Consider the following 10,107-nt stretch of genomic DNA (forward strand, 5'->3'; position numbering starts at 1 on the left):
ATCGCATATTTGTACGAAGAAGAACTTGAAGACAGAGGGAACCACACTCCCAGCTACGACTCCACCGACGCGATTTACCGTCGTTCGGAATGAACTCCCAATGGTTTCGCACATGATGTATGCGATTGTAGACGGCACCGAGGCACTGAAGCCATAGACACCAACACTGAACGCTACTCCCGCCATAACAGCGATAGTAATCTTGAAAGCATTAATCCACATGGACGGATTTTTGTAGTATTCCGGATCAATGATTTTTTTCAGTGATTTCCTCACGAAGGAGCGAACTCGATGCGCATCGTCGTATTTTCGATTGTTGTGCGATTGCTGGAAGTTGAGTAAAGTGCTGCAAAACGAGTTGAGGGAGAATAAAAACAAATTTAGTGGCACATTTTCTGCCACTTCTTCCGAAGTCACCGGTTCCTTACGGAACGTGCGGTTCTGAGTCTTCCGAAACCGGTATAACGCCATTTCCACCTGATTTTCTAACGCACCCAGCGACTTCAGATCGAGATCTACAAGAGAATACTATCGTTAGAAGAGAATATTTTTAACGCAGTGTAACTTTTTGCGACTTACGCGGAGACAGAGCGTGGACCTCGTGTGATATTTCGTTCAGTAAATCGTTCGAACGGGTCTGGATTACGTAAATCTCTCGCTTAAGTATCGCCATATACGTTGTATGCAGCCGTCCGTATTTCTCCAGCCGCATGGCATAACTTAGTGTCCGTAGATCAGCAATAAGCGAGCCAACCAATGTAATGTAGGTTCGACTCATGACTCGGTTGAAATGGAGCGGATAATGAAGCCCGAAGCATTGTTCCCACCACGAATCCTCCAGAAGAGATATCATTCGACGATAACGTGCTTCAGCGTCGTCAAACTTTCGTCTCAGTCTGAGCTTTAGAAAATCCATATTTTCCACATTTTTATTCTTGAAGCAGTAGGAGTCCACGACGACATTCAACAGCTCCAACAGATCATTAGCGGCTTTTTGGGAGTCTTCACGTAAACGAGAGATGGCACTGTAAACGGTGGACATAATATATGTTAGATTATTTTTCTAAACGGCTGAAAGGGAACCAGATACTTACAATATTGGATAGGGGACGCACATAGTCACCACCGATATTAATGCACCGAGGAGACCAACGATGGCAAACACACGCAAGTTTCTCAATATATTACTCGTGTCGAAGAGCTCTTCGTCAATACTTTTGAGTTGGCCAGGTTTTATAGGATTCGCCGGGTTGATAATTGTCAGAGCTGTGGAAGACGATCACGTTAGAACATTTGCTCAACGTTTTATTGGACAGCACTTACTGAAGTAGGCGTTTGTGCCCACCGCGTACTTGCGCGTATTGGTTTGAAAGGGTAAAACCATGATTAGGACGGTAAAAACGAGAATCCCGGGCAAAGTCGCGTACAGGTTGGGTACATTTATCCAGTACGCGCTCGAGTTAAAGGCTTTGTTGATTTTATAGTAGTTTTTGAAAGGGTCGTCTGCGTTACTGTCGAATCGTTCCACTTCAATGAAAGCGAACAAAATATAATTGTACAAAAGCGCCACTCCCACTCCAGAGAAGCCTTGGCAAACTTCACGGATCGTGCCTCCGACGTTGTAAGCCATGGAAAAAATCACCATAATGGCACAGTAACTGAGACCACCAAGATAATACCAGTCCGGGAAAAATAACCACTTCTTGTCGTGGGCGTGGGCAGGATCGTAGGCTTTGTCTCGGGTCTGAATAATCGACGAGAGTACCACAGCGAACGATACACGCAACGCCATTTCAGCGTTTAGCCGGAACGCACCTGTTTGTTTTGTGACATGGTTTAAATAAATACAGAACCCGGATTGGGCAGTTGAGTTACTTACTCGACAGTCGACTAGGACTTAGAAATCCTTTGCGGCGTTTGTCCAAGTTGATTCGCAGTTTTGTGGCAGTCTCACCGGCGACATCGGTGGTGCTTGTGAGGATGCGTTGGCGTTGCCTCAGCTTGATCTCCGCTGGTGACTCGGTGACAAGAGGTGCTTCGGTATTGCTATAGGCATCGGGTAGTGTCGTTAGAGATAGGATGATAGGATGATTCCTACTCAATCTTAAGCGTACGTTGGGGAACAGTCGTTGTCTTGGCTCTCCATAGTACTGGAGACTGTCATGGCTCTTTCAAACCAAACTTTTATAAATGACAGGACAGTTGTGAGTCTTCGCTTCAGCTATTCTTGTCTAGACAGATATCTGTAGGGGTTTCTCTGATGAAACGGATTTGCTCCAAGGATACCGATTATTAGCAGGATTTATAAAATATATGTTGATATATAGAAATCCTGACATGAATAGAATTTGGTTTCCATAGATCACCGAGTACACAACTGCTTGTGCATCAGCGTCCTTGCTCAACCGTTAACCTTCTGGTACATAAAGTTTAGTTTATTTTAATACTTTAAATGTAGTCCAGCTAATTATTACGCACGAGAAGTTTCCAGTCGCCGGAGAATGCATTGAGTGCTAAAGAAACATTTAGGTTAGCGTGTTTGATGCATCCTCGTGAATGCGCCATATTGCTGAGGAGCTGCCGTATGGCTATAAATGATTCTCGAAATACATGTATACCACTTTAAGTAAAGTGGCGCATGTTCTATCGTAGGCCCCGCCTTGGATCTAGATGGTTTGCTTCTTAAGTCCCTCGCCAATCCGGCGTACAAATTCTCGTACACTGGAGTGGCTCATAAATCACCATATATAGCTACTCGTACGCTGTAGCCATTTGTAGAAGCATGTCTTGTAGCCATTTCTTGTCTATTGTCTGACGCACTTCAACTTCGCCTCCGAAAATTCGCCTCACTAGAAAAATGTAAAGTCTGCGGCAACTTCTTTTTTCACCAATCCAATCTACCCATTCGCCATCATTTCAACCAATAAATACCTCACTCTTCACAAAACGCCACATTATCCATCCCGCACTGAACGAGGAAACGCCACTTCATGGACGACGGCACAAGCAGCGTCTACTCGGCCCCGACGCCTCTGCGGCCCTTCATGGACGGCGGTGTGCTGTCTACAGATGCCAGCAGCAACAGAAAGCGGCGCGTGGAGGTGCTGGGCGGCCTCACACCGACTGTAACCCGCGCTCCACCGGGTTCTTTAGGCTCTCCAGCCGTCCGAGCTGCCTCTAACGGGCCATCAGTGCTCCAAATGTTCACTGCCGACCACTCCGGGTCCAGGCTAGGCAGCAGCTTCTCATCGACCTCATCAGCGTCCACATTAGCGTCTTCTTGGGGCGTCCGTAGCGCTCGAGACCCGGAACAAGAGCCCGAGCTCAATATGAACGGTAATCTGCCCAATAAACGCTCGCGAGTGGCGCCCTACGCCCTGCCAGGGCCAGTTATCATGAATGGAGTACCAGACAACCGCGTGATGACGTCCAGCATCTTGACAAGCGCTGTGGACAATAGAGAAGAGCAGTTTGAGGCCATGAAAGAAGACTCGCAGAACCTCCTGGAGGCGATGAGTATATCTCAACAGAACACGCAAGAATGTACCCAGACACTGGAGGACAGTCCTTCCTTGTGTCTAATGCGCCTTGTACTGCACCCAGAAGTGGATAAAGCCGTTACAGCGTTCCAGAAGAACGCTCTGGAGAAGAAAGGACTGTACCGGATCGAGATGCAAATGCTAACCCCACGCGTAACCCTCGGAAGAGAAAGTTACGTTGGGATATTTGATATGAAAACGTCAGGCGTCGATCCAGTAAAGCTGAGCAGAACGCACTGCATAATAGAGACTGCATTGGACCCAGAGACCCACCGACACGCCGTGTTTATCACGGATAAAAGCACGAATGGCATCCGAATCGACGGTGTGCAAGTACAGAAGAACAAGAAATACAAAGTAGCAGACGGACAGAAGATCACGCTGCTGTCTTCACGTCAAGGTAATGTATTACTGGGCTACGTCGCTGAAGATCCACACGTTCGAGGAGCTCAGGAAGGCGGTAAGCTAACGCAAACAGCGATTCTGGCAGATTCCCAAGATAAATCACAGCAAGGACCGAATCTACAGGAATACACACTAGGAGTGCTGTTCTCGGCCCCTCTAGTGGGGAAGGATATCCACGGCAAATATCATCCAATAGCAGAGCTGGATGTCAAAAGGGAGTACTCGATTTTACAGAAGAGTCTGGTAGAAGCGTCCAAGTTTGCGAAGCGTCCGGCGGCAATCAACGACGCAGGTGGTAACAATGGACCTGGAACGATGTCCAGGATATACCAGTGCCCACGACAGATCAGTGTGGTGGCCAAGTTCGCCAACACAGACACGTTCCGAGCGATGGTGACGCTCGGCTGTCGAGCGCTTCATTTTTCCGGCCATGGAGATGAGAATCACTTGTATTTTGAAGATGGGATGGGTCTAGTGCACCCGATTCCTCATAAAGGGCTGCAGGAATTATTTTCTGCAGGTGGAGCAGGAGAATCGACGCTGCGTCTCGTGTTCGTGTCTGCATGTTCGTCTGCGCCACTGGCCTATGCGTTCGTAGCGTGTGGCATCCCTCATGTCATTGGAGTACGCACAAACCAGAAGATCGAAGACTACGCGGCGATTGAGTTCACACGCGCATTCTACTTGGCACTTGCAACTGGTAAACCAGTCGGAGCAAGCTTCACAATTGCTCAGCAATCAGTTGCGAAGTCTCCAAATATCCGAGGACCTATGGCTGTGGCGGAGAAGTTCATGCTGCTTCCTGAAGACGGAGACCACTCGGAGATTATCTTCCCTCTTGCAGCAGTGGAGTCGTCGAGTACTATTAATCTCGAACCGATGAAGAAGAAACGGTACCCGAAGCTGTGGTTCGATGACTTACCAGCCATGTGTCAGGGATTTTGCAATCGATCGGTGGAAGTGTACAAGATCTGCTTGGCGTTGATGATGACGCAGTCTCGTATCACTCGTCTCGTTACGATTTGTGGCGAAGAAGGTATCGGCAAGACAGCGGTAGCTCATGCGGTGGCGAATTATGTAGGCCCACGCATTACGTCCGAAGGAGGCGTGCGTATCTTCTCGGTAGCCAAACTAGCTCAAGACGAGATGGATGAACATGTGGGGATGATGCGACGTAATATCAATATCGCGAATGGAAGATGTCGCGTACTTACGCGGTTAGAAACGATGGTATCTGATCATCTAAAGCAACATAAGGCGCGGATCGAGTTTAACGGACAGCACATGCTTATGGTCATGGACGGCTGTGACTATCTGCTACGGAACGACTCTCGACGGGACCGATTCCGTGTCTTTTTGTCGGATATATTGACAAATAATGCGTCTCTAAAGATTGTGCTAACTGCGCGGACTTCTATCTGTGCAGACGGTGCTGTCCGTGGACATGGCGAACGGCTCTACACGCTGTCCAAGTTCGACATGAAGAGCGCGACGATGATGCTAGTGAGTCTCATGAGCCGGCCGATTCGTGTTGAGGAACTTAAACACGCACGTGCTGTGAACTCAACTGATAAACTGGAACTCATCGCGTCACATCCGGCACTGCGAGCCACTATGGGCATTCCTAAACGCATTGCCGATCTTGCAGGTAGGTTGAATGAAACAACCATGGATAAAATTCAAGTGGACGAGAGAGACGTGGGGCTTTTGAAATGAGGTTAACAGATGGATAGGGAGGCTAGTAGTACTACGTTAGTATACCGGTAATATAGCGAGAACTTGGTAAACGTTTGGTTGTTGTATCTCGATTACGTGTTGCAGATCTTCCAGTTGCTTAAACCGTAATCTTTTTTATTATTATTACTACTACTAGTACATGTAGTACTTCCGAAAACAGAAGTCCCCCTGAATAAGCGTAGCCTGTACTTCATATACCCCTTTGTATCAGATGGCATGGGTAGGAAATCATATAACAAATTACGAAAGCACTGATATTCCCTACGTAAATTAATCAGACGACCCCTTACCTTTAATGAGAGAGACTTCTGTACAATTGAGCAGATAATTCTGATCAGTTTCGTTTTTGTAAAGCAGGAGTATTAAATTTTTACATCCAAGTACAGTACCAGTGCAAAAAAGGAGGAAAGTGTTAGAAGCTCACGTCTCTCACAGCCAAAAGAGAAAAAAAAAGTTGACTGCACCATGCGCGCTATTCACCTGATGCTGCTTGTGCTGGTTAGCTGCAGCTCAATTGCACCTGCTGAGAGGGCTACCGGAATGAGTGGCGTAAATTCTCCTTTCCAGCCCGAAAATGAAGACCAGCGCTACTTGAGAGGAAGAACCAAGCCGCACGAAATCGATGAGGAGAGAGCTATCAGGACCCCCCAGCTTGACCAGGCTTCCAGTCTGCTTAAGCTCCCAAAGCTCTCAAAGCTTCCGGGGATCAAGCACCTTAACAAGTTTCGACTCTATCTTGCTAAAAAGGCAGGAAACGCACTCACGTCACGTATGAAAAAGCGCTACGACAGTAATCCGAACAACTTCATATAAAATGTGAGGTTTGCGACAAACGAGCAGTGGAACATGCAAAAACAATTCTAAGATTCTTTTTAGAAAAAATCGATTCTATTGGAAGAGTTTATTGAAATCACCCAGGTCAGTACGCTGCAGAAAACAACTCGGCTAAGTGGAGCATGACGTTTCGAAGTCTTCAGCAGCATTATTGCAGTTTAAGCTAAATTGTAGTTGTCTATCTACAGTCTGCTCGGTGAAGTACTGGGCCAATCGAGACCAACACTAGCGACGCCCGCGGCGGCTGGCCCGATACGGCCCTAACGACACATGCGAGCGAGCCTATCACCTCTAGAAAAATACCGGCAGAGCTCCGAAATCACCATGTTTAGGAGCCTCAGCGTCTCGATGCTGCGTCAAGTGGCTACTACGAGGCGTTGAAACCGCTGCAACTTCAAGCGAGCAATGACGAAAGGTAGACGGATGATGCCGCGCTGCCTGGTAGCGCTACGGGCTCTCATTGGACTGCCAGTCTGCTCAACACACGCCTCAACGGCCTCGATAGCTACGTTTACAAACTTTTAAAAGTAATTAAGAGGGAATAGTGATATTTCTGCACAATACTTAGCCGTCTATAGTGTAAGAAAAACTGAATAAAGCTAGAAATTCTAAAAAACATTTACGTCGAGGAGTAAAGTGAGCTATATTTTGTTTCGTTCACCAAGTTTCTATCAGTTTATACCCATGCTAAACCTTTCCTGCCGAGTGAAACCTATGAAATTGGTAGGAAAAAAGAGCCCTTTTCATTTGAAATTTGCATCGAATCGATGCCTACTATTGGTGTATGCACATAATCTCTAAATTAATCTCCTAGTAGGGCTACGCTACGTATCCTATTTCTCGGGGAATCGTTGAGATTTTGGTAGGTTTACTTAGTGAAAGGGACACTGTCTGTAGGCGCAAAGAGCTCGGAAATACGCCTACCTACTGTACTTGATGCTGACTAATATGTAGTTCAGGTAGATGTGAACAGTTTGGTTCCAGAACACACCTCGTCTGTGTCTTCCGTTGACGACACCGAAGCGTCTGCGTGAGAAATTGCTCCGCTAGCAGCGGCGCATTGTTCGTTGCGGAAACAGACTGTAAAGAAGGCGTGATCTCGTTAGCTACTCCGTCAAAGCAGCGTATGTACGGCCGATTCAGCGAGTTTCTCCTCGTGGACTGCCGTCACAAACCAAACATGTGAGAGATCTGATAAGTCCAGTATTTTTCAGGGCTTTATTTTGTACATAATAATCTACGTATTTTTTTTTTTACGTATTGACAGCTTTGCTTTATTACCGCTCAGATATCATTACCAGCTCTTGCCCTTCATGACATGAACGAATTTGGGGATGGTGCAGTTATTCAACACTCTCTTATCGAAGCCAACGAAGACTGACACATCGAGAGATCGATCGCTCACATCAAACGCTCCCATCCTACTTAGAATAATTTGCTTCGCGCTAACGTGGTAGACAAAGATCTCAATGATATCTGCGTGATAGAGGCCATTTTTCTGGGGTTCGCATTTGATTTGTCATTTTCACGCTATTAAGTACTTGAAAAAAATTTCGCATACCTTCTCGTACGTGTAATTCAATCATTTCGCCAGTGCAGTGATTAATTGATTTAATTTGCGGCTGAGGGCTGGGCAGATCCCATCTCTAAATAACCTCAATACAATCACGGCAGGGTTCGACAAGTACCGTTTTTTTTTTCTAACCAAAAGGTCAGGGTTTGACCAATTTGCTCAAAATAAACTATAGAGTTTCTTGCGCATTTTCCATTCTCCAAAAAGGTTTCTACCGGTACAACATAGGTACAGCGGGAATCGCAGCCTTACTGCAGCGATTACAGCAGCAGCTAGCCTTCTTCATTAATATTGCTATCCTAGATCATGTAGAATGACCGAGGCTGCGGGGAACATGCCATGCTCAGCAGTGACGACCCAGTAGCGTCGTCTAGTGAGCGGGTTTTTCTGGAGTATAGGAGCTGTTGCACTTGGTACCGTCGGTTTTTTTTGTTATCTCTTTATTTAACGTAGCTGTTTATGTTGGTAGACGCGGCGATCTTAATTATCAAGGCCAAGTGTATGAGCAAGAGCTTATGAAAAGTGGTCAAATGTTGCCGCGTTCTAATCAAGGTATTTCGCCGGTATTAAAGAAACCCCACCTGAGTCAGACCTCGTCGAACGTAGCACTAAAAAACAAACTACTGGTTTTAGCCAGCCAGACGAAATAGATGTCATGTTTTCAGCGAAACCGTTGCAGGCCAGGATTTTAATCATGGAACCGAACAGGCCATGATCGACGAAAAACAATCGCGTCGATTATTTACATGCGAAAGACACACCAGATCTCATTCACGTTTTCCGTAAAGTAGTACGGAGCAACACGTGAATGAGGACGATGCGAGTTTGCTGGAAAGACGACGCCATAAATCCTGGCGGCGACGAGGGCCAGGTTTGTCGGGGGTATCGCTATGTTTTGGTTCTGGTGAGCAGGGTGTGGGGGTTTAATGAGACGAGACACTAAACGCAGCAGGTGCTAACCGCCATCAGTCGATGGGGTTGAGCCATTTGAATGGTGATGACGAGGAAAAGCTCAGTCCCGAAGACCATGTGGATGATTTTCACGCTAGAGAGATATTTTTCACGCTGGAGAGGAAACCGGTCATGAGGTCTGCAAGAGGGAGGATGCAGCTTTTAGTGCATCTGACGCAGATGATTCTAAAGAGGAGGAAAGCGACACGGGTGTAATTGCAGCCACCTCTGTTTAGCACGCTACGTGGGATGTGTGGCAGACGTACCTCTTAAAGTACTGTGACAGATTGAAGCAAGTTCTTCCTGTTAAAGAAACCGTGTCGCGTGCGGAGGGTAAAAAGCCAAAGAAAGGGGAATATAACACTCGGCTAGTCTCTGAAGGCTGTGTTCCGTACCAACGTACACTCATATGTACTCATGGTTGAAAAAAAATGAAAGTCTAGAAGCGAGGGTAGCCGGTCTCCTCAACACATCCGTCAAACCGACTTCTCATTCAGATTTGTAGTGCAATGAGATTTGACTCGATTGCATCTTTAATAAAAAATATTTCACTCGCAACTATAAAGTTTCTGTAGTGGTTTACGCGACGTATCCTGTTTCTCGTGGAATCGTTGAGACTTTGGTAGGGGTGCCTGTGAAAGGGACGCTGTCTGTAGGCGCAAAGAGGTCGGAAATACGCCTACCTACTGTACTTGATGCTGACTAATATGTAGTTCAGGTAGATGTGGACAGTTTGGTTCCAGAACACACCTCGTCTGTGTCTTCCGTTGACGACACCGAAGCGTCTGCGTGAGAAATTGCTCCGCTAGCAGCGGCGCATTGTTCGTTGCGGAAACAGACTGTAAAGAAGGCGTGATCTCGTTAGCTACTCCGTCAAAGCAGCGTATGTACGGCCGATTCAGCGAGTTTCTCCTCGTGGACTGCCGTCACAAACCAAACATGTGAGAGATCTGATAAGTCCAGTATTTTCCAGGGCTTTATTTTGTACATAATAATCTACGTATTTTTTTTTTACGTATTGACAGCTTTGCTTTATTACCGCTCAGATATCATTACCAGCTCTTGCCC

General features: G+C 46.6%; 3 protein-coding genes across 3 annotated transcripts; 2 read left to right on the forward strand and 1 right to left on the reverse strand.

Annotated features, from left to right (window-relative positions):
* Nucleotides 1-272: 272 nt before the first annotated feature.
* PITG_07764 (uncharacterized protein) lies at nucleotides 273-2,167 on the reverse strand (the record flags this gene model as incomplete). Its single annotated transcript, XM_002904639.1, has 6 exons — nucleotides 273-346; nucleotides 495-515; nucleotides 1,189-1,266; nucleotides 1,324-1,815; nucleotides 1,880-2,046; nucleotides 2,115-2,167. The coding sequence occupies 6 exons, from the start codon at nucleotides 2,144-2,146 to the stop codon at nucleotides 273-275; spliced, it is 864 nt and encodes a 287-aa protein (XP_002904685.1).
* An 823-nt stretch (nucleotides 2,168-2,990) lies between these two features.
* On the forward strand, nucleotides 2,991-5,660 carry PITG_07765 (uncharacterized protein; the record flags this gene model as incomplete). The annotated part of the gene is made up of 2 exons (XM_002904640.1): nucleotides 2,991-3,389; nucleotides 3,468-5,660. 2 exons carry the CDS (start codon nucleotides 2,991-2,993, stop codon nucleotides 5,658-5,660), a joined length of 2,592 nt encoding a protein of 863 aa, XP_002904686.1.
* A 486-nt stretch (nucleotides 5,661-6,146) lies between these two features.
* Nucleotides 6,147-6,494, forward strand: PITG_07766 (secreted RxLR effector peptide protein, putative; the record flags this gene model as incomplete). The annotated part of the gene is made up of 1 exon (XM_002904641.1): nucleotides 6,147-6,494. The coding sequence occupies one exon, from the start codon at nucleotides 6,147-6,149 to the stop codon at nucleotides 6,492-6,494; it is 348 nt and encodes a 115-aa protein (XP_002904687.1).
* Nucleotides 6,495-10,107: the final 3,613 nt, after the last annotated feature.

Source organism: Phytophthora infestans, genomic scaffold, assembly GCF_000142945.1.
Source record: "Phytophthora infestans T30-4 supercont1.11 genomic scaffold, whole genome shotgun sequence".
NCBI classification, from domain to species: Eukaryota; Oomycota; class Peronosporomycetes; order Peronosporales; family Peronosporaceae; genus Phytophthora; species Phytophthora infestans.